The sequence below is a fragment of the Podarcis vaucheri genome, assembly GCF_965113315.1.
Source record: "Podarcis vaucheri genome assembly, chromosome: Z".
Taxonomy (NCBI): Eukaryota; Metazoa; Chordata; class Lepidosauria; order Squamata; family Lacertidae; genus Podarcis; species Podarcis vaucheri.
The window spans coordinates 28,615,796-28,639,914 of NC_138758.1; the positions used below are offsets into that span (position 1 = coordinate 28,615,796).

The 24,119-nt window shown below is 41.5% G+C and overlaps 1 protein-coding gene across 10 annotated transcripts in view; it reads left to right on the forward strand.

Annotated features, from left to right (window-relative positions):
• The window catches only part of ARHGEF9 (Cdc42 guanine nucleotide exchange factor 9), a 294,596-nt gene extending 271,597 nt beyond the window's left edge, over positions 1-22,999 (forward strand). For 9 of the 10 annotated variants that reach the window (XM_082208208.1, XM_082208206.1, XM_082208214.1 and 6 more), the window contains 4 exons: positions 8,280-8,523; positions 9,768-9,836; positions 17,440-17,629; positions 22,284-22,999. In XM_082208208.1, coding sequence (XP_082064334.1) covers positions 8,280-8,523; positions 9,768-9,836; positions 17,440-17,621 — 495 coding nt within the window. In that variant the 3' untranslated portion in view covers positions 17,622-17,629; positions 22,284-22,999. The remainder of the gene's footprint in view (positions 1-8,279; positions 8,524-9,767; positions 9,837-17,439; positions 17,630-22,283) is intronic. The other variant, XM_082208209.1, reaches the window with a different exon arrangement.
• The last annotated feature ends 1,120 nt before the right edge of the window (positions 23,000-24,119 follow it).

A 24,119-nucleotide genomic window follows, 5' to 3' on the forward strand; every position in this document is an offset into this window, starting at 1 on the left:
GTACCTTGAGCAAAATATATTTGGAAATCAGTATTTTGTGGAAAATAAATTGAAAAATTGGCATTAAATAGAATTTTTAATGAAAAATGTGCAGTTTAATGTGGAAAAAAGGGAATACAGACTTTTGCATGAACATATATAAAAGGATCAGATGTTGTTTGACCAATCCAAGTGAAATCTATAGCTGCCCTCTGGAGACAGCTAGGGTTTAGTCTACTGCCCCCTCAGAAAAGGAGCAGAGTCTTTGAATGTTATGACACCCCTGGTGAACCATAACTCACTGCTTATTGCAGTTGGCTTACTTTAATTTCTTATTTATCCTTTTCAGTCTGAAAATGGTTCAGATATGTTGTTAGTCCAAACTCTGGGTAGAGATCCTCAACCCGAAAGAATAAAATATGGTCTGATTTGATCTAACACTAGGTGTTTTGGGTGGGGGGGATTCAGGGTGTACAGCAGAGCTTTCCAGACTTTTCAAGTTGGCGACACACTTTTTGGACATGCATCATTTTGTGACACAGTAATTCAGCTTTGCATTATTTTGTGACACAGTAATTCCGTTTTACTAGCAAACCAGAGGTTAAACTACCGTAAATTTCGCTCCAAAACACGCACTTTTTTGCTCCGAGAAAGTAAGGGAAAATGCCTGTGCGTGTTAAGGAGCGAATGCACGGATCAGAGCCATGGCTGCCGTCAGTCAGGCAAAGCGGGAGCCACTTACACGCTCTACGAGGCTCTCACTTTGCTTTCTTTAAAGCGACCTGGAGCCAGGAAGGAGGGAGGGAAGGAGAGCCATAGCAGCAAAGCCGGCAGCAGCCGCTTACACGGGAGGGGAGAGACGCTAGCAAAGATCTGCGCGCTCTCTAAACAGAGCAATGAGGCTGCAGAGAGACGGCAGGAAAGATAAAATTTAAGCAACCAGCAGCAAAATAAAACCAACCTCGAGCTCTGAGCCAGCGCAGTGAAAACCAGGAAGTAAAAAAAAAGGCTGGGGAGGGCATGAGGGAGAGGGGAAAACTTCGCAAATCCCCCGCGTCTCAGCTGATCGGCTGGGATGGAGCAGCTTGTTTTCAGGCAGGATAGATTTGAGCAATGTCTAGGTCCTAGTGCCCCTACCGCTTTTTTGTGCTCCATTCTATTGCTGCTGGTGGCTGCTTATCATTCAGGCTGCAAGGAGGAGCACATTTACACAGCTAATGGTGAATCTCCTGCAATCCAAGTCCTCCTCACTTGCTCAAATCTATTCCACCTCAAAACAAGGAGCGGAAGGAAAAGGCTGCAAACTGTTAAATGGGAAAAAAAACCCAGGCACAGGGCAAATACCTTAAGTATACCTTTAAAGCAACAGTGCTCTTTCCCTCCCTCCTCCCCGCGGAAAAGCTCCTTGTCCCTTGAGTTCTTTTCCTTCCCTCCCCACTTAAAACGTGGTTACAAAGCATGGATCCACATGGATCCTCAGGATTTTTGTATTGGGCTACCCCAAACTCACTGTCAGATCACATGTCTGTGGCCACAGCATGAACCATAAAAATCATACATCCACTGTTTCATTTAGAATATTTTTTCCTCGTTTTCCTCCTCTAAAAACTACATGCGTGTTATGGTCAGATGCGTGTTATAGAGCGAAAAATACGGTAACCCTCCAGGAGGAGCTCGGGGAACGTTCCTGTTACACTGCAGTCGACACATTAATGTGTCACGACACACAGTTTGGAAAGCTCTGGAAACTCCATGTTTAGTTCTAGTGCCCTGCAAACTACCGAATAAAGGATTCTGTGGGAAGGGAGGAAGCTAGCATCAAATACCCAGGTTGTTGTGTAGGGTCTCTGTATAACCTCTTCCTGTTAGTTTCTCCCTATATCTGTGTTCTTTTGTAAAGGTCCTAATGCCTTCTTTTGTAAATGCATTAGAAATCTATTGATAAAAAGAGTAGAAGGCTGCATTTTCAACTTCTGTGTTCCAGCATAATTTGATTAAAGGGGGGGGGGGCAGCACGGAAAGCAGAAGTGTAATGTCACTGTCAGCAGAGCACATCAGGATACAATGAATGCATCCTCCCTGCCACCAGGGAATTGGCACAATGAGGGAAAGCTGTGACTTCTTCTGACGGATTGACTTTGAATCTCAGGGCTGCATGGCTCTGTCTTTCATGTTGATGCTTATTAATTTTAATAAGGTCTCTTCTGTCAAGGTGTCGGAAGTTCAATATCGAAGCCCTGTGGGTTGAGATGGGTAATTCTCTTTGCAAGACAAAAGGGGGTCCTTCCACATTATTCAATTAACTTTGATGTGATAGAATTGGGTTTCACTCTTCCTCTAATTCAGCTCCTGAGCACAAGAGAGCATACATTCAGATGACTCACTCACCCTATTGTGTTTGCTGTCGCTGTGGGATAAACACAGCTCCTGAGTAATATTATCATGCTATTGTAGTACTGGTTTGCATAGTTTTATAACCATGACATTTCTGAGCACGGTGAAAAGTACTGGTATTAATCTTCAAAGCCTTAAATGCCTTTTAGTTGGGATACCTGAAGGATGGCCTCCTCCTCCATATACCTGCTCAGACCTTGAGATCTTTATCAGAAGCTGTTCTACAGGTTTTCCCACCTAGTTTTTAGTGAAAGAACCTTCTCAGTGGTGGTGCCACAGTGTTGGAATATCCTCCTCAACAATAATTGGTGTCGTTGTCACAGTCTTCTAGGAGAAATTATCTCTAAATTATTTTATTTTCTTAAGTGTTTTACTGGTTTTGCACTGACAGGCTGACAAAGGTTTTGGGTTTTTTTTGTAACAGCTGTTTTTAGCTTTGATTGCATTTGCGTTAGCATTTTGTTGATTTTTAAATTTGTGAGTCATTCAAAGGATGTGGTTAATTGGACCATGTAAAAATAACTAAATTCCCTTCTCCAGAATTCCTCCTTGAATTTTAGAACTCTGAATTTGCCTCTGCCAACTAAGACTTGAGGAATAATTTCAAACACACAGCTGTTTGTATTCCACAGTCCTGCAATTGCAGCTCCCTCAAAAGCTCAGCTTGATTTTAAAAGCAAAGTTTCTGCTCTCAGTTAGAATTATTTATGCAGTTTGCTGATTTGGGGGGGTGGGTCAAAGTTTGGGTTACCTTAATGCAGAGGTTCCATTGCAGCTGTTAATACAATCAACTCAACAGTTATCACCAGTCTGCTACTGTAAAAAATTAAAGGTGTTCTTATTTAATGTAGATTTAAGCTCCAATTATCACTGACTTAATTTTTGCATCTCATTCACATTTTATCTATTCATTATAAATAAATATCCCACATTTCCTCCAAGGAGCTCAAAATGGAATTTCCCTTTGAAAATTAATAAAGAGGGTTTGTATTATTTTTACTGCAAAATATCATTGACTCTTAAAAAACTGCATCATTCATAATCATAGCCATGTGTATTTCTAAAGAAATGTATGGGTTATGTGTCTTTGATCTCTAGATCAAAGTTGATCTACAATTCAGTTAGCTTTTTGCTCCTAGAGCGTGAAATGTGCATATAAGTCAGACTTATCCAGTTATTACAGTATGTGTCTAAACTCACATGCATGTCCAGCAGTCATGTGCATCCATACACACACTAAATAAAGGTTTGGGATCATTTGCTAGAGTTACAATGTGTGTCCATTTATGAATGTTCTTGACATCCAATACTTTTTGTTATGGGCTGGTGATCCTAACAATCTCTTTAACTGCCAGATGGACAACCAGTAATTTTTAAAGGTGAACAAATAGCTTTACATTAAGATCCTTGAGAGACAAATTAACAAAGAGAGCTTGGTTTATTATATAAAATGAAAATGAGAGACTACATAAATCCTGTAAAAATACAGTTTAAGCAGGCAGCAAATCCTACCTTGATCTAAAGAGTGAAAGAATCCCTATGTCTTCTCAAAACCTACAGAAGTGAGCATGACAATTTTACCAGCAGGACTCGTATAATAGTATGTTAAGCAATGGAGGGGGGAGTATACCTGTCCTTAAGTGAAGCAGACATGTGCTGATTCCTTGAGAACAGTGAGTGAGTTATTTTTGTTGGAGCAAGGAGAGCCAAACTAACTACTGAAATCTGGAGGATTTAGGTTGAAAGAATATCATCCTAGTGTCATCCTTTGTTTTCTCTCTGCCTTCAAATTATCTCACCATTATCTTGATAGCTCCTATTCAGGTGGTGAATAGACTGTATTGGCAGCTAAATTTACACATGCTGACCTTTATGCAAGATGTGAGAAACTCTGGATATTTCCTGAATGACTTCAGGTCATGTTTTGTGATCAGACTTATACCAAGGTCACCAGAATTCATCATGGAGGATCTCCTGTCATATTAGAGTTATGTCCCTTTTCTTTCTTTTTTATTGAGTTTTGTTGGACAAATAGCCCTCTCATAACCGCCTTGCTGGCGTCCTATACTATCTGTAATGAAACCTCCTTATTCAAATTTTGACACTATTTTTTAGGGGGAAAACCTAGTCTTATACACGGAAAAATACGCTAGTTGGTCAAGAGAGCTGTGGACTCAAAAAGGTTGGAAACCTATGCCACAGTGAAACAGACCAGCACCCTGGAGAGCTCCTTCAAACAGCATAAACATTCTAATCTAGGCAAAAAAAGAAGAAGAAAAAAAAAAAGGAAGATGTAAAACTGGTCTGTCAAAAGCCAATTGCAGAAGTGTAGACTTACTAACTAACTAACTAAGACTTGATTCAATAAGCTGTGAATGAATGCAGAATTGGTGAATTATTTGGACGTACCTTATTCTGCAAGATAAGACCAGATACTGTACCTTTAATGCAATTTCAATTCAAGCCTTCTGTATTTACTTACTTTGTTTTTTAAAATAATGTTTCATTGATTTATTAACAAAAAAGTGCAAACATAACCAAACAAAAACAAAAAACAAAACAAAATGTAAACCACAAGGCAATCTGTACCTACACACACTTTTCTGATATTTGCATTTGGGTGTCTTATTAGCATCTCATACTAAGTACAGTGGTACCTTGGGTTACAGACACTTCAGATTACAGACGCTTCAGGTTACAGACTCTGCTAACCCAAAAATAGTACCTTGGGTTAAGAACTTTCTTCAGGATGAGAACAGAAATTGTGCAGCGGCAACGGGAGGCCCCATTAGCTAAAGTGGTGCTTCAGATTAAGAACAGTTTCAGGTTAAGAACTGACCTCCAGAATGAATTAAGTTCTTAACCTGAGGTACCACTGTATATTCATACTTGGATTGCTCACCTTCCCCCTCAAGTGCTTCTGTCCCATTCATTTGTATCCCTACCAAACAATCACCTTACTAGGAAAGCAGGAGAAATGTGTTCATGTGCATTTGCACCTAATGGATTCTTTCTGAACCAATACATGAATTTAAAAAACAGCTTTCCTTTGAAATTTGCACTCCTCCAAATTTTGTGTTGCAGTTTCCCAACTGAAAAATGCAGCCCCCCCCAAAAAAAAGTGTGTATTAAGGAAAAGTGCACACAAGTATGTATTTTAGTGGAATTAATATACACAATTGAACTGAAAAATGTGTGTATTAAAAGAAATGAGGATGGAAATGCATCCACAGAGAAATCATAAACTGATGTAGAAATGAGGGTAAACTGAACTTCAGACTGGATTTCCACCAGCCCCATCTAGCATAGTCATTGCTTAGGGATGTTGCAAGTTATATCCCAAAACATCAGGAGGGCGCTAGGCTGGGGAAGTTGATTACTACAGTCCCATTACCCTTTTCTCTTAAGCTCTGGCTGGTACTCAGTCAGTCCTCCTTGCATCATTCAGGTGCCTAGTCCTTGCTGTTTTTTTCGCCTTTAAAAACCATGCAGCTAGGAACCAAACTTTCACCCCAGGAATTCTGCTTTTTTAGCAACCATTTTCCTGTGCTCACCCAAACCTACAAATAAGATAATTCTGTAGGTAGCTGACCAGGTTGTACTGGCTATCTGCTGAGTCACCGAATACTCATGTAGGTCAGCTGACTCAGCTGATTCCCCTACTGCTCCTATGAAAAAGCTATTCAGGTAGCTAGAGCATGGGATTTGTTTGTTTTTTAACCACCACCTCTGTGCCAGCAGTCCTAAATGTGTGTCTGTGTCTAAATAAATTATCATTTGCCGATTACCCTTGGCCCAAAACCTCTCCTGGACTTTTCACCATTAAATTTTGTTGATGTTTGGTCTGCTACTTGTTCCTGCTGCTAAGATTAGTATTTCAGTGTGACATTTATCTTTTCAAAAGATGCTTTTCAAAAGCCTTGAAACAAAATTTCCAAGAAATTTCAACTCCTTGCTGCTTGAATGGTCATGAGATCAACATTGCACAGCCTGAGATATGTTTATGGTTCTCTTGTAAAAGACAGCATTGCTTCAGTTCTGTTGAAATTAGCTATTTAACTTTTAAATGGTTATTGTATGCTTCTCCTTATAAAGTTGTGCCTTTTTACATAATCAGTTTCTGTGGGTTTGTGTTTTTTCCTGATGAGTTAGCTTTTCTAGAACCAGGTCATGTAAATGATTGATACAGCAGGGCCTGCTTTTCATTTGGGCTGCACTGAGGTTCATCAGAAGTTAAGACCTTAGAAACAGTTATGTCTTGAATCTTGGATGATTTATATTATATCTTGCTATGTGGATAGGAATAGGAGATGTTCTGTGATAAGATGGGTGTTTGCTAACAGCTGCAAGTTTTGTGGTACCCTTCTGTTGAATTTCCTGTAAGATCTTTCCAAATATTTGCAGTGTGGCATATTCACTGAGCTAGAATAAGCAACCAGCCAGGCTGGCTGATGGTTCAAGCAATGCAAGCAAGTCAGAAGCAGGAAGGGATATTAGGCTATGCCAGACATATCTAGCTGCTCAGTAAGCAGAGAGAAATTTGTTTAAGAAACCTAAACTGTTAGAAATAAATAGCAAACAGTTCTGGGAAATGTACATCCCATATGCACACTTGAAACCCTGCAATCCCAAGCTCTTTTGATAGAGCTAAAAAAAATCATGGCTTGAGGAGTTCCCCCTGAAATCTCCCTGCCAGTTTCCATCTCCCACTGCTCCCCCAGCAAACTAGTTATAGGAGTAAGATCAGCAATAGGAAGAGCTTGCTGACAATGGCCAGAACCTTGTAAGTATCAACCTTATGGTCTGGACAGTCATGGAGTATGATTAGGGTGCTATTTCCTGCTGGGCTTTTTGAAATGTGTAGTTTCTCCTACCTCCCAGAACAGAACATTTAAGGCATAGGAAATTACAAGTCCTGTGCACCCTGGCTGGAAATGATGCTCTAGAGCAGGGACAGGGAACCTGTGGCTTTCCCATCAGCAGTAGAGAACCATTAGTCAGTAATGATAAGACTTGTAGTCCATCAACATCTAGAGGGCCACACTTTCCCCAACTCTGCTCCAGGTCATGTTTTAGACTACCTGGCTTTGTTGTTGACAGTGTTCACTGCCATTCACCCTCATTTCAAAAAAGAACATTGCTTGGGAAAAGGGAAATGACAGATTCTAGAAGCAAACTCAGTTTGAACTAGGTCTGAACTTCAGGGAAAGACTGGTTTTGGCTCCTGTTGGATTTCTCTCAATTCTGAATGTCCTCTATTGTCAAATGGTTGTACTTTTAGAGAGAATGGAACATTGGAAGAATGAGTATAAAAGATAGATGTTGAAAGCTCATTCTAGTATATGATTGGGGTCCTCTCTCCTGCACTGTCTAGCATAAACAGAGGACTTAGGAGAATGGCATCTTCTCTCCATTGTGTGGGGTATGGAGAACAGTGAAAGTCTCTTCTGCTTCTTACAAGGGACTCCTGCTTATTCCCTGCTTGAAGATTACAGTGAATATGTGTCCTATGGTAGGGATTTCTGTGGGTGCTGAATGTGTTGCTCACCAAAAGACTAGGAGAGGGAAGGAAGGTATCCCTGGCAAACTTGCAAGTGGAGTTGTGGATTCCTGGCTGAAGTTCATAGATGGATAAAAAACTACTATCCAATCCTTGCCTGCATACCTCCAGCATTGAGAGAATGCTGCAGTCACACCCAGACATCCCATTTCCTAGTGCTCTAGGATTACGATTAAGGATAAGGTTTAAGAACGCTCATCAGCTAAGGCTCTGACCACCTTAATTAGCAGCCTTTCATATTCTGCTCTTTGATTACATTGTTAAATCTCCCAATGACATTAAGTTGGTATTTAAGTCCACCTAGATTCTAAAATGGCTTCTTTTTCTTTTTCAACTTTCCACATAGGACCTGATAAGGAGAGACATCCTGTACTACAAAGGACGCATTGACATGGATCGGTATGAGGTTTTGGATATTGAAGATGGAAGGGATGACGACTTCAATGTCAGCATGAAGAATGCCTTCAAGCTTCGCAACAAGGAGACGGATGAAATGCACTTGTTTTTTGCCAAGAAGCTGGAGGAAAAGCTGCGGTGGCTGAGAGCTTTCCGGGAGGAGAGAAAGATGGTGCAAGAAGATGAAAAGATAGGTGAGCCCCATGGGTCAAGTCAGCTGGTGGGCTGGGTTACTGATACCCCAGACTAGTTGCTGGCCAGTAGGACCATCTCAAGATATTTTGCTACCTGAGCTTGAAGGGTATGTTGTAAACAAAATCTGCTCTTTTCCCCTTATGGGGTACCCAAGAACCCGTATAGAGTCCTTAAGTGGGTTCCCTATTGGTAGGAGAAAATAACAGAGGCTAACCAGAGAATACTGAGAAGCAAAGCAGCCAGTAAGCCTGATCTTTATTAAACTGTTCAACAAGTTGCTCACTCACCACATGCAGGAGGGAGGAGGAACCCAGAACATTGGTGTGCAAGCTCTTATATAGACTTTTGAAATTGCCCACCCTGTAGCCCAAGCCACCACCCCAATCCATCATACATACATCACTGAAGGACGTGGTCAACAGCAGAGGAGGCGGTCTACAGCAGAAATTCTGTCTGCCAGGACCTGATAACGGTCTTAAATTTCATTACTTGGGCAGTCTGGCCATTCTTTTGTGAGAATGTCATGTGCATGTGTGCATAGTGGAAACCACAGGAGGGGAGAGTGCTATTGCACTTGGGTCCTGCTTGAGGTACGTGCTTGGCCACTTTGATAACAGGACACTAGACTAGATGTACCATTGGCCTGATCCAGCAGGCTCTTCTCATGTTATTGTGTTCCTTAAAAGTAAAGGGGGTGGGGAGATGTACCTGGGCGGAGAGAGAGGGAGATCTAGTTGTATATGTGTGAAGTGCCTGTGCATGTAGGAGTGACAAAGATAGCACCAGGGGGATGTATGTGTCAGTGGTCTGGATGTGCATGATGAGTGCATGTCTCTTGTGTGCGCACACAAGGGAGTGTAGTATGGTCACATTACATATCTTTGTTGGTTTTTTGAAGTTCATCACAAATTCCATAGTGCGGAGGGGCACAGGAAGCTGGGAAGGGTAGAAGAGGCATTTGATGGTTTATCAAGGTATGAGTACAGGTTCCTCGTTTCCTTCTTCAGAAGAATAGTAGCACTGGGAACACCCGTGTGGTGCATTAAGTCAGACAATCTAATTTCGCACACTAGCTTAAACTATATGAGGTGGAGTTGACCTTCCATTTAGAGTATGTGTACACAACAATCAAACTAACATGATTTCACCTATAAAATATGGGGATTGTATTTTTTACCATGATAAAGAGAATGCTTGTTCTGACCTTTATGTCACATTCACTTTCCTCCAACACCCTCTTTAGGTTTTGAAATTTCTGAAAATCAGAAACGGCAGGCAGCAATGACAGTAAGGAAAGTCAGTAAACAGAAAGGTAAATTACCTGTGCATGGTCTCTTTGGTGGGGGGGAGGGAAGGGGGAAGAATCCATCTTGGTTAATGTAATCCCACCAAATTATCATGCTTTGAGCCAATACATGAACCAAAATGCAGATATTCTTCGAAATTTACACTTCTCTGGATTTTGCAATACAGTTTCCCAACCAAACGCACACAAAAAAATCATATATTTGAGAAAAGTGTGTGCATAAATGTGTATGTTGTGCAAATATTAGGATAACTGCATTATAATAGGAGAAATGGCCTGCAAAAATGTGTATATTTACAAAAATGTGCATGAAAATGAGTAAGTTTTTTATGAGAACCTTGGGAAAAAACTGCAAACTGATAGAGAAATGCGGTGAACTGAAGAATGGAAAACGGAAAACAGCAGATTCTTCCATCCTCATTATTTTTATGCCATCTTCCCATAATTAAACCATACTCCAGGTGGCCTGGAGAACTTTTGAACAAAGCACACATACTCCTTCTTGAACAAAGTACAGTCATACCTCGGCTCCCGAACGCCTTGGGAGTTGAACGTTCCGGCTCCTGAACGATTGAAAACTGAAGTGAGTGTTCCGGTTTTCAAATGTTCTTTTGGAAGCCAAACATCCGATGGGGCTTCCATGGCTTCCAGTTGGCTGCAGGAGCTTCCTGCAGCCAATCAAAAGCCGTGCTTTGGAAGTTGAACGTTTCGGAAGTCGAATAGACTTCCAGAACGGATTCTGTTTGACTTCTGAGGTACGTCTGTACACTGAAATGAAAGAAGCTTGCAGAAGTAGATTTCCTCTTCTCAGTTATATCGGGAAAAGTTCCTAGCAGGTTATGAACATAGCCTTGATTATACTTAATGAAACTCAAGTCAACCCAAGACTCTGTATGAACATTTCCAATTAAATTTCCAGTTAAATTGCTTTAGACCTTCATCCGAACAAAAACAGCATACTTAATTGTGTTTAGTTTTTTTTAACATAACAATTGCTTTCTCATTTTCTTTGTCTCTCTATGGATCCTCTGAAAAATTGAGGTATAATGTTAGTCCAGGCTGCTTTCAACATAAAATTAATTAGTTTCTGTTTCTCTAGTTGATCAGGCTGTGCCTTCCTTGTGCAGTGTGAATGTCTTCTGCAATACTGGGAATTCCTTATATAATTAGACATCTTTGGTCTTCCTGCTTTGGAGAAACAAATGGAGTGAAAACTCAATTGTGCTCTCTCTCTGTATGTGTCTTTTAAACCAAAGACATTAACCTGGAGATAACAATTAGAAGGATTTCTGTACAAACAAACAACAGTTACGTAGCATGCATGTGCCTAGTCTGTGAAAGCTTGTGCTGCCATGAAAGTTATTAGTCTTTAAGCTGCCACACAAACATTTTAACTCTGTAAATAAGCTGCTTTGAAGGCTGCATGCAGAAAGGCAGTGTATACATTTCTCAAATAAAGCTCATTATAAAACAAACTCCCAAAGTGTAAGCTGGCACTCAAAGTGAGGAGGTATGCTTTGCCTCTGATGTACTAGCTCATCACCTGCAAGGAGGTTTAAGATAATGGTGGGGGTAGGGGGAGTTAAAACAACACACGCCTGCAGTCTGATACTATCCAGAAATCTACCACCTCATTCTGTATAATTTGTTGATAGTGGCTCCTAGAGACTAGTTAAAATTTCTGCAGCACTTGATTATAACATCCCATCCAGCAAGGCATTTTTTCCTTGTGGATTCTTCCAGTAATTGTGTCTTACATGGAGAAGGGACCTCTGACCTTCTAGATGTTGTTGGACTATGATTCCCAATAATCACCCCTGATTCAATATGCTGTCTCGTATGCTGTCTGGGGCTGATGGGACAACATCTGGAGAGCCACAGGTTCCCAGTTTCTGGTCTGTTGCATCCTTTAAAACATATGAAATACAACAATATATTTCTCTGTTGCAGTTCTTTCCTTTGTTCCCTGTGTTTGGGGAATAGACCCTCTTTTTTGTCAGTGATAGAATTCCTAATGCAGTGAGGAAGGAGCAAAAAGAAGTGTTTAAGGGAGTGAAACATAAACACATGAGCCAATCTAACAGAGGTGAACTTGACGATAAACTGCCACTTCATGAATGGGCATGCCACATATCCCGAGAGTATTCAACAGGAGATGAAGAGCAGACTCATTAAATGGAAGTGTGTAGGTAACCACTTTCTGCAAAATGACAGGGAGGAGACGTGAATAGAACAATAGCAAGGAGAAAAACCTACAGAATGCATTTGATCCAAATGTGCACAACAAAAGCCCAGCGACTTCTCTTGTATTTGATGGAGAAATCAAGATTTACAGTGCAGAAGCTGCAGGAGTATGTGTGCTTAGCTCTTCAAACACAATGCAGTTGTGTATACAGAGGCTATTCTAAATCATCTCTAAAACTCCTACACTATTGGGACCATACTCCTGGCATGTGCGGACAAGTACATCAGTAAAACATTACAGAAAGCATCTTGGTGCAGTTATGCATAGTCATGCATGCACCCCAATTTCCTGAGTGGCGTGGTTTCAGGGCTCCCAATGCTTACTCAGGCTTTTGGTTTCATTTAAAGGACATCACTTGACACTTAACTGGTGTTTTGTGATATGTGGTACACACACACACACACACACACACACACACACACAGGTTGAGCATATTTGGAGAGTCCACAGCTTTACATATGTTGAAATTTTCTCATTAAGAACCCCTTTTGTGCAGCCCAACTCAGCTATGAGTTGCTTTTCTTTCTCGTTCTTTCAGCCTGAGTCAAAAATTCAAGAGCCACAGCAGTGTAGTAGACCACCTAGAGTGCTAGATTTAGACCTTGGAGACCAGGGTTCCAGTCCCCACTCAGCCATGGAGCTCACTGGGTGTCCTTAGGCCAGTCACTCACTTTAAACTTAATGTAGCTCTGTGAGTTGTGAGGGTAAAGGGAGAGGAGGGAGGACTCCTGTATACTAGCTTTAGCTTCTTCAAGGAAAAGTGGGATATAAAGAAAATAAAAAGCCCACTTTGATAATCATGGAATTGAATCATAGAATTGAATCATAGAATCACAAGGGTCAACTAGTGCTACCCTTTGCAAAGCAGATGTCATCTGGTTATTTCCTTAGTCAGAACTTGCTGCAAAAATGGGATCTGACAGGCTAAACTTGTTGAACCAGTATAGACCTCTTTAGCACACTATTAATTTTACTTTACTTTACAACAACAACAAACCCACATGATCTTGGAAGAGGGGATCCCAGAGAGATCATTCAGACCTCACCTGTCTCCTTATAAAATGCTCATATCAGGCTTGCTTCTGGGCACATGCTAGTTTCTGCAGAAGCATGGGGAAGGAAAAACAACAGAAGAGAGAGCCAACCTCCATGGCCCTTTGCTAACCACACTGTTTGTCCTTGAGTGCATGGTTTTGTTTCCTCTGCAAGGGAGGATAAAATCTGGATTGGGATCGCAGTGGGGAGCCAGAGGACTAAAGGACCCCTACCTGCTACACCAGGTTTCTGATACACTTAGAGGGGAAATGCTGGCTGTTTCTGAAACAAAAATTCATGCACTCCAGGGTGAATGAAGTGATTAATGTTGTGTAGTTTGGCCCAGAAAGCTGTGGGAAGCTGGCCATGCATATCGCTCTGTCAAAATTCAGTAATAAAGAGCAGCAAAAAAGCCTGCATAATGCTCTTCAGGCATTCTCTTTGCCATGCAGTTGCCTTCACATGAAGGAGAGTGGGGTGCACTGCCAAGCCCCACCTCCATTGGTGTGGCCTCCTCCCAATGATTTTTCAAGGAGCCTATAGGAGGCTTCCTGCCCTCCCTCTCACAGTGGGCTGTAAAGCAGAAAGCAATGTGCCAGAAAGGTTTGGATTTGGTAGCACACCATGTGATAACAATTGCAGAAGCAAACAGAGGAGGGCTCACCTAGGATTCCTAATTCATCAGTTCCACTGCAGAATCGATTTCTGAATCCCTAGATTCAGAACTCCGTAATCCAGGGGGAAATTTGCATGGTGAGAACTCCAGGTGCCTCTTTAGTTAAAAGATTTCAGGGCTTTGTGGTGGATTAAGACCCCTCCAGAAATGATATCATGACAATGAGTTTAGATTTCCTGGGATTTGCAGTTTCAGATTGAGAAAACCCAGCCATATCAAACTACTTAAGGTAACTCTAAACTAATTCTATACTTTCCCTAAGTCTGCTAAGCTTAGAGTAAAGTGCACAAGGGGAAGATTGGAGGCATTTCTTACCCAAACAGAATATTACATTCAGTGATCAGGAACAAGATCCCAGATTTAGAGTCAAAGACACAACAGGAGACCTGCGATTGTGACTTCCCTTGGTTTGGTTCATTTTAAAGCATCCACTCAAGGAGGTGTCCATTTTTTTTATCAGAGCATCAATGCTGGAAGTGGGAGGGGGATGTTCCTCTGTTCTTCCCCCATTTCAACCCTCTCCTCCCATACAACCTTTAATTGGTGGGGGTGGAGAGACCTTTCTACAGACATGATACAATTTCATATTTTTGCATTAGATAACATTCAGGGTCAAATCATAATGTGTTTAGTAGGAGTTAAATGCTGACATGTGGTACAATCCTAAACAGAACTAAATCTAAGTGTGTCCAATGGTGTTTAGGATTGCTGCCTTAACTGAGCTTTATCTGACCACATTGTCAGACTGGTAAAGTATTATTATTGTTTTCTCCACATGTAGGATGATTATTGCTTTTTTCTGCCTGGGAGGAAATTGAGATCTATGCAAGGGCCAGTCTGTACAGGTTCTGGGTATTTGCATCCTTGTTCTCAACTCCTTTGTCATCTACCATGATTCTGCTGCTAGTCCAAAGGAATTTACAATATTTGCAGGCAGGTCATTGTCTATCTTGTGGCTGCCACTAATAGTTCTAAGCACCTGACACTCAGTTTAGGATGATGGGCTTGTATACAAACCACCCTGTTCCAGTGGTTTGCAATGCCTTACACTGTACTAATTTAAAATGCCTTGCATTGATTCAGGAAAATGTTCGGGCTTTGATGGAAAAAAGCATCCCAGGAGTCTAGTGGTGATTCTGACTAAGCACATAGTTAGACTAACGAAAGCACTTCTGGCTGTGTAGACATGTAAGGTGGAAACAACTTCCTAAATATGTGAGCTTAAGACTGCTTCAGGTTATTTGTAAGTCAACATCAGCACCTTGAATTGAGCATGGAGGGCAACAGGGATCCAGTGCAGATGGACCCTAGAGCAGGAGTAGCCAACCTGCTGCACTCTAGATGATGTGGTTTCCACCTCCCATTCACCCCAGACAGCATGGTCAATGGCTAGGGATGGTGGGAGTTGCATAGAGCATTGGTGTATGGCTACCCATGCTGTAATACATTGATGCATGTGGGCAACACAATGCCTTTCTGCAGGGGCAATCTGGGAAAGCTTTTTTTATGCTAGGGGAATGACCTAGAGTCAAAAACAAACATTCCCAGATTGCCAAACTTCAATAAAGCCTAGGCACTTTTATGAATCTATTTCTTCTCTCCAGAGTTTCAGGTAGGAATCTTTCCCAGATCACTCAAAAATGTCTCAAAAAATGAAGCGTAATGCCCTCTGGCATATGTTTCTGGATGTAAACTCTAAATAATATTCTCACCAGCTTCCCACCTGAATGTGTTCATCCATATCTCCTGGCAGTTCATTGCCCAGCTGCTCCCATGCTAGGACTGCCCCCTTCTGGCTTTTTTCTAATCTGGTCTGATCCAGTGTAGTACAGCACAGGCTTCAAAAGGTTTGCTGTTCAATTTTTGAGACATTTTGGAGTTTGAGCATGCTCATAAGTATACAGAGCTCTAAGAATCAATTAGATGTTGGTCTTTGTTGGTTTTATTGGAGTAATTAAAATTAAAAGGGAAATCTGTAATGTTACAGTATTCAGAGAGCATAGGGCAATATTCTTACCCTATGCTATATTAAGTCTAGAAAGTCTAGAAATATAATAATAATAATAATAATAATAATAATAATAATAATAATAATACAACCAAACAGTGCAATTCTTTGCAAACTCCAGTGAAGCAGAATATTGCAATGACATATTTATGCTGTGCTCAGTCAGATCAAATTTCCCCATGCCCAGTATGCCACCTGTATCAGTCACCAGTAATAAGCAGGATGAAGATAACTGTCATTTGCAGATTGCTTCACATCTATCAGTTAGATGTGTTAAGGTTTCCTCTTTTAGCTATCATGACTAATAGCTAATGACCAAGTATTCGGCGAGAAAGGATATCCTACTTTTTTTGAACAGAGCTGATTCAGAAAATGATTCATTCTTCCTACCCCTTAAAATATGGTTTAGTTTGGCATTTATCAGAGAGCTATATCTTACCCACAAATGCATTTATTAGTAAGTGAGTAAGTTAATGCATTTATTATGCATCTTTTCAATGTTGATTTGCCTGGGTATTTTTCTTCGTATTTGTTTATTAATTAGCTGAGCTACTTCTCCGCTTCTTTTCTGTATGCTCTCAACCACCATTAATATTGGGAGTGGGGTAGCTCAGTGTTTGAGCACATGCTGAATGGAAACTATTCAGGTTCAGTCCTTGACATCTCCAGGTAGAGGGTTGAGGGGAACCCTGCCTGAAACCCTGGAGAGGCACTGTACATTGGGCTAGCCAAAAGGGTGCTCTTCAGATGCTGTTCTACTTCTATCCATGAGCCCCATCCAGCATGGCTCATGGTCAAGGGTGTTGGGAGTTTTAGTCCAGCAACATGGAAGGCACTAGGTTGACTAATCCTGGTAGCCAAGCTACCCTCACATCAGTGTGCAGCTTCCTATTTTCCTAGCTCAACAGGAACCATTAAGAAGTAAGAGACAATGTTGCTTTTTCCTATGTGGCCTTGCCCTGGATTCTGCTTCTTGAGGGGTATTCATACATCACGTTCAGCTAGAGTACAATCTGTGTACCTGTGTGCACAGTTGAGCTCTACATTCATATAGTCATTCACATGTAACATTCCACAAGTGAACCTGCGTATCCAAGAGTTGAGCTGCACAAATAACAAGTGCACAGTCTTTCATACAAACACTTGTAGATGTGTAGAATCACAGAGGGGGAAGGAAACCTGAGGGTCTTCTAGTCCAACCCCCTGCAGTGCAGTAATCTCAACTAAAGCAACCATAACAAATGGCCATCCAACCATCGCTTAAAAACCTCCAGTGAAGGAGAGTCCATCACTGGACATCACCCCTCCAAGGGTGTCCATTCCACTGTTAAACAGCTCTTATTATTAGAAAGTTCTTCCTGATGTTTAGTTGGAATCTCCTTTCTTGTAACTTGAATCCATTGGTTCTGGCCCTACCCTTCAGAGCAGGAGAAAACAAGCTTGCTCCTTCTTCCATGTGACAGCCCTTTGAAGAGACAGCTTGAAGCTTTGTAATGTGTAAATAAGCCTTTGTGCTAGAATTTGATGTAATATTGGGAACTGGGATGAATGGATGTTCGTATCTTTAGCCAGTACATTCTGATGGGCGTTTCTTTCTTCCTACTCCATCCCACCCCATATTCTTTTTCCTCCACCATTCATACAGGTGTTGGCTACTCTCGATCAGTTCCTCCAGCCTACCCACCACCCCAGGATCCACTAAATCAGGGACAATACATGGTGACCGATGGCATAGCCCAACCCCAGGTCTACGAATTCAACGAACCCAAACGCAGCCAGTCACCATTCTGGCAAAACTTCAGCAGGTTAACGCCATTCAAAAAATAATATATAGAGTGAGATGGAGAATTTTAAAATAAATTTTAAAAAATGCTTAAAAATATTTAAAAAATATATATTTATAGATGGACCTTTTTTTGGAGAAGCACTGTTGCAACTTAAAAAAACCATATAGATATATATAGATATATATAGATATATATATAGATATATGTATATATACAGACATGCATATATACATATACATACATATATATGTATATATATTTGAAGGACCAAAAACCTTTTTGTTGTTGTTGTTGTTTTGGGGAGGCAGTCTCTGCTACTATATTCTAAGTAGCACCAATTACTTCTGATCATGTAACCTGCTTTATTTTGGCACCATTGGAACCATTGTTGTTACTGTTGTTCTTTTCTTATATATATAATTTGTTTTGTTGTCTCAGAATCGTCTCCCGGGATGATTTCTTGTTCATTGTGCATTTCCTCCATTGACATGTTCCATCCAGCGCCACACTGGTGTATATTTCCTTTGGGGTTTTATTTATAGATTACCTTCTCTTAGAAGGGGGTTGGGCGCATGGTGAGAAAAGAAAAGAAAAGAAGTGTCTGTTCCTACATCTCATTCCCACAGCCCACCGTGGATGCAACCTGTTCCTGTCTGAGCACCATTGAGAAAGGAATGAGAGGCCTCATTTGCTTCAATGGGATGTGCTCAGATGGTGTGCCGGGGCGATTGTACCACACACATTGAATGCTGATTTAAAACAAGTCAACAAGCTGCATTTTATCTCCCCACATTCTTCTGTTCTGAGTCCATGCTCCATTGTGCACTGTATAATATGCTGCTCAGTACTTCTGTTGCTTTTTAATGTTGGGTAGAGGGATGCTGGACATGAGACCCTTCTGCTCCGCAAACTCCCAGGTAAATGGAGGTTGGAAAGCAGAAGCGCCTGTTGGACTGTGTCCCAGGTGTGCAGGATGGTAAGAGGGCATCCAACTCTTTATTATGCAAATAATTATGTCAGTTTAGCTGATGTCGTTGCATTTTTTTATTGCACTCCCCCCCTTTCCCTTCTTCTTACTCTGTGGTTTGAGCATAACTTCATCTTTTTTTAACCCCCCTAGTAATATCCTTAGGGTTGTACCCTTTTTGGTTATATATTTTATTGCAAACAAGTTTCCCCTTTGATTTTACCATTTTCTGTTTTATTTTTTATCTGAAAGATCTGCCAGTTACAGTGCCCTGTGCTCTATTTATACAACCTACAGACTCAAAACAATTTGCAGAAAAGAGTTTGTGGGTCCATATCCCATATCCAAGATTAGAACCAAATGGCTCTTAGGACCTCCCCACCCTCCCACTCCCAGAACTGGCCACTTTCCCTATCAAGGAGACCTATTGATTCTGCCATATGTAGTGTGGCTTTTATGCACCATTGGTTAATGTTTAGAGATGCATTGTTCCCAGTGAAGACAAACTATTATACAGACCTTTGTGTCTGACCTGTTTCATTTGTCCCTAGTTGTAGCCATAGGTCTCTAACTACCATGCACAGCATTAGCCGGTAATAATGAGCTATTAGCTGTAGGATCATTGCCTTAGTAATCAGAAGCATTTCCCCCATTTTAAAGGTATCAAATCCATGGAAGGAGCTTAGCGCTGCATATATGAACAGACCTGCAATGCTTATTTGGACCGAGGAATGTGCTGAGCCTGACAAAGCTAATAGCTTGGTGATGATTCCTTATATAGGTTATAGCAGTTGTTCAGCAAACAGGCATCACTGTCAGTATCCAACCTCTTTCTGCCTTTCTGTCTTCCCACTCTCTTCTTTTTTCCTCTCTCTCTCTCTCTTCTCCCCTTTCTCTATTGAAAAATGCATTTTTTCAAAGCCATCTTGTAAATTTCACTTTGGAGTTCCTAGATAGGCGCTGGTCTCATCTCACTAGAAGAACAATCCTCAGTGGCGACCAGAGCTATATGGCAGAGGTACCACCACATCCAAACCCTGGGTGGCTCATGTCAACCAGGGTGCAAAGGGTTTGGGTGTGTGGCGGGGGTGGTGGTTTTGCCAAGCTTTTCGGCCTGGCACCCAACATTTTAACCTCCCCACCCCCACTGAAAGCAATTAGTCACACCAACTCCAGGCTGGTGTAGCTGAGGGCTCCCAATCAGAGAAGCTTTGGATCCAGCTGATCCACAGCCTGCTCTGCTCCACCCCAGTTTCAGGGCCCTATGCTTGCTACCAGCAGGAGGAACACTGCTTTTTTTAAGTTCCCACCCACTGAGCAGGTGCATTGGATGCCTCCACCTTGGTAGGGCCACCTGCCTCCCAAGTGAAGTTGGTAGGGAGGCACCTCCATAATGTGATTGTTCTCAAAGGCTTCAGGCCTAAACACACTTACTAAGGAATAAGCCCCAGTGGAACAAAGCTGAAATTTCTCAGCAGGCATGATACCAGAGATTCCTCTTGTTTTCCTCAGTGCTTCCTGAAAGAAATAAAAAAGGATGCTACTTTATGAAATTTCCTCCAGATATTCTCCATTTTATTCTTTTATTTAGCTACTTATTTTGTGTTGCAGTAGCCATTTCATACTTACAGTGCCCCAAATAACATGAGGCCCGGGGCATTGTGGAGGATACAGGATGGAGGCTGAGCTGCCAACACAGTTGGTTCTTGCTGCCATTTGCAACAAAAGAAACCCCTAAGGGCAGAAATAGAAAGAAGCTGAGCTGCTGCCACCACTGATAATGGTGAACCCTACCTCTGAGAAACTGTTGAAGAATTTCTAACCCTTGAGAAGCTTGATGAAATTGTCTCTCACAAATAGGGTCAAGATTTCAGTGGACAGCTCTGCATTGAACAAATACGTATAGGAGTGAAGTGTGCACCCCACATTTAGTTGCAAAGACATAGAAGTAGCTCACCTAAGATACCAAGGCTAAACAATAACAGAGTGTTGCATTATCTAAAGCAGCCTTCCTCCATCACCTGGTCCTCCCAGGTGTTTTGAACTACCCATCATCCCTGACCATTGGCTGTGCAGGCTAAAGCTGATGGGAATTGGGAGTCCAGCAACATCTGGAAGGCACCAGGTTGCAGAAGGCTGCACTGAAAGAAGCATCCCTGTGCCTAGGAATAACCAGCAAGCTAAAATGGTTGGCCTGACATCTTCCACTGCGTTGTGAGTTTCTCCCCTTCGCTGATTGCCATTTGCACAGGAATGGAAGCCCACAAAGTGGTGACACCACACAGTTTAGCTTCCTATATGTCACCAGGGCAGGTGGGAGGATGAAAAGGAGAAGCTAGGTGGTAGGTGCTCTGGATGCCAAGCCTATTACCTTCATAATGCTTAGCTTGCAAAGAAAGGATGAGCTTGGCTAAAAAGGCTAAATTTGGGGTAGGTGTACTTTTCTTTTCTTTTTTAAAAAGACTCCTTTGAAAACAGACGGCAAAATGGCCCAACCTCCTTTGCTTTCTTGCCTGTTCACTGTTGGGTTTTTTTGGTCACAGTATTCTCTTTCCTTCCTAGGCAAATCTGGCCAGCCTTTAAATAGGGAAGATTCATTAGCTTTGCTCATAAAGCTGATGCTAGTGGGAGTTGTAGCTCAAAACATCTGGAGTTTCATATTTTACCCAGTGAACAAACAAACAAACAGATTTTTAGAATAAAAATTTTAGAATAACAGCCTTTGAGTGCATTATTAGGTTGAAAGAAGCCTCTTTCAGGTGCATCCATAGGATGTTTTGTTAACACTAACACGTGTCACTGTAACATGTGTCTCAACTCTTGCTGGTCCTCGTCCCACAAACCCACAACAGATGACACCAGCCAGTTCAATGTGCACAACACTGTTTGTGCCATGATGTTTGATATGGGCTTCTTCAGCTGCACCCCATAATTTTTAATCTTCTCTTGGGCTACTAAACCAGGAGTAGAGGATGCTCCTGGTCTGAGTAGTGATCCTGGTCTGAAGGGCTACAGCAAGCTCCAAGAAAAGAAATGAACTGGCAAGATAAGTGGTTGAACTTATCTCATGCCTTAAACACAAAGGCAGCCTAAGTATTTTCTCCTAGCTTCATCCTATCCAGTTAAATTTAACCACCTAATTCTAGGCAAACTGTTGCAGAGGAGCACTGCAGTGTGTGTGTGAAACAGTCCCATCTGCATTCATTTCCAGGGAGAGGCAGCTCTTCATGCACAGAACTGCTTATGCAGCAACTCCCTGGGTGCTGACTTTGGATCAGTCTTCCCAACTGACCTTAGTGTGTCCAGATTTTCAGTGCAGAGTGACCAATAAAGGGAAGAGTCAGTGACAAAGTTTTGTATCAACAAAGAGCATATTTTTATTGTGGGTTTGGGGGTGGGGTACTCTTTTTTAACTTTGCATGTTAGTGGGTAACAGAACAGGTTTTAAAATAGACTTTCATTTGTTTAATACCTTGGTTTTCCTAGCTAGGCAGATGCTTAGGAATTGAACCAGGGTTATGAAACTGGAGGTAGAATTTCTTGCAGTTTGTGAATGGCTAGCGAGAAAGAGAGAGAGAGAGAGAGAGAGAGAGAGAGAGAGAGAGAGAGAGAAATTAGGGGCAAGTTGTCAACATGATGAAAGTTTTACTTATTCCTTTGCCTTTTTAATTGCATAAGAGGTGGGAGTAACAAGCACATTAGTTAAGCCTGTTCATTTACTGTTTTGTGCCCCAGAGAGCGAAAATGAAACATCCATTATTTTTATGAGAAGATGCTTCCTAACTATTCAGCGCTAGGAAAAAAAAAGAAACCAACATCGTCACACCATTATTTGCATCATAAATCAAGATTCGCTTGGTCTGACAAGAGCCACTTGTTGGACTCCCAGCATCTTTCTTAAAGTGGAAAAAATAATACCCAAAGGGGAAGAGCTTTGCCGACTCAGTGCCAAAGCAGAGCAGATGCTGGCATTTGTTCCCAACAGAGGGAGTGCGTTTGCCCCGGCTAGTGGCATTCAAGAACTCTCCTCCTTTCAATGTGTTGCCAAGGTGCTACGAGGAACGAAGCATTGCTGCCATGAAGAACCAGCCGTGGGTGCCAGTGTTACTACCTACTACATGTTCTTGATGGGGAGGGCTGGTGTCAGGTTGGGCTGTCTTGTTATTCTCGAATGCTTACATCTGCTCAAATTTGGGGAGGGAGAATGTCGGAGGAGTATCAGAGATTGAGCATGTTACATAGACTTCAACTTTCCATTGCCAGAAGAAGAGGAAGCTGTGGTATCACAAGGTATACATCAAGGACGCTTGTAATACGCTTACTGTACACAGGATCTCTCTGGCATATATAGATATATTTGGGGAGGGGGGCATTTCCCCACGCCTCTTTCCTTAAACCACTGATCACATTACCCCTTTGACTTTGCAAATACAAAGGATTTATCTTCAAGATTATTGGCTCCCTAACCTTCTTTTAAAATTTAAGGGAGGGGAGGCAAGGCAAAGGTGCATCTAACAGTTGTAAATAGACAATAAATAGAGGGGGAAAACAACAACATATATTTGAAATTTGTTTCAGTTTTGGATGGACGCTAGCCATCCTTTGCAATGTTATTGATAGTACACCGTGGTGCTTTTGGGTTTCTGGTTCCGTTCTCTTTATGCTCAGTCATCTTTTTTAATTGCAGCTACATTTCAGGGAACATGTATATTTAGTAGCTATTGTAAGTTCTGCATGGCATCACCAAGCTTATTTTTCCTTGAGAAGATTAAGAATGAGCCTGTCGGAGCTTAATGGCATGATGGCTGGAGAGAGGCTCTTGCCAGAGAATGCAAGTGAGGTTGGAAGAAGATTGAAAATCCAAGTTTGGGGCTGAATGCTGAGGTTTTTGTGTGTGTGTTGTGGGGGAGGCTTTAATGGTCTGAAGGAGCAGATAAACGGAGGATTTGGGTAACCCAGCTAATTCTCACTTGCCAGTTCTATTATTTTGTTTCTATTGGATTGTTTGACTTTGTCAAACAAATGTCAGAATTGTGTGTATTAAAAAAAAAAAGCAAGCAAACAGTGTTTTAAAAAAAAGTGTTGTAAAAGACACTGAGCCTTATGAAAAATATTTATGGAGTTAAATAAAAAGAAGTAAAAAAAGACATCTCTGGGCATTTCTTTTCTATTAAAAAAAGAAACACGGTTTCTCTCTACATATATCAGATTTATGCTTTGTTTTCAAAGTGGTGTCTCTGGCACCCACATGAGTCATAGAAGAAGAAGAAGAAGAAGAAGAAGAAGAAGAAGAAGAAGAAAGCAGTACTCTGTGCCGAGGTACATTTCCTGCAGTTTGCAGCAGGTATTAATCCAACACAACACCCAGTTCTTCACTCCTTTTCTGGACATCCACTGAAGTCATAACTTAATAGCTGGAAGGTGTACCAAGTTTTGGACAAAACGTCCATTCAGGACTAAGGCAAAGCCACAAGCCAGGTTTCTTAAGTTTTCTTAAGGGTCAAAATTCTCCTCCCACTCCGAGGTTAGGTGTCAGCAGATGTATTTGCACTGCCTTGATGCTCTCTGGTG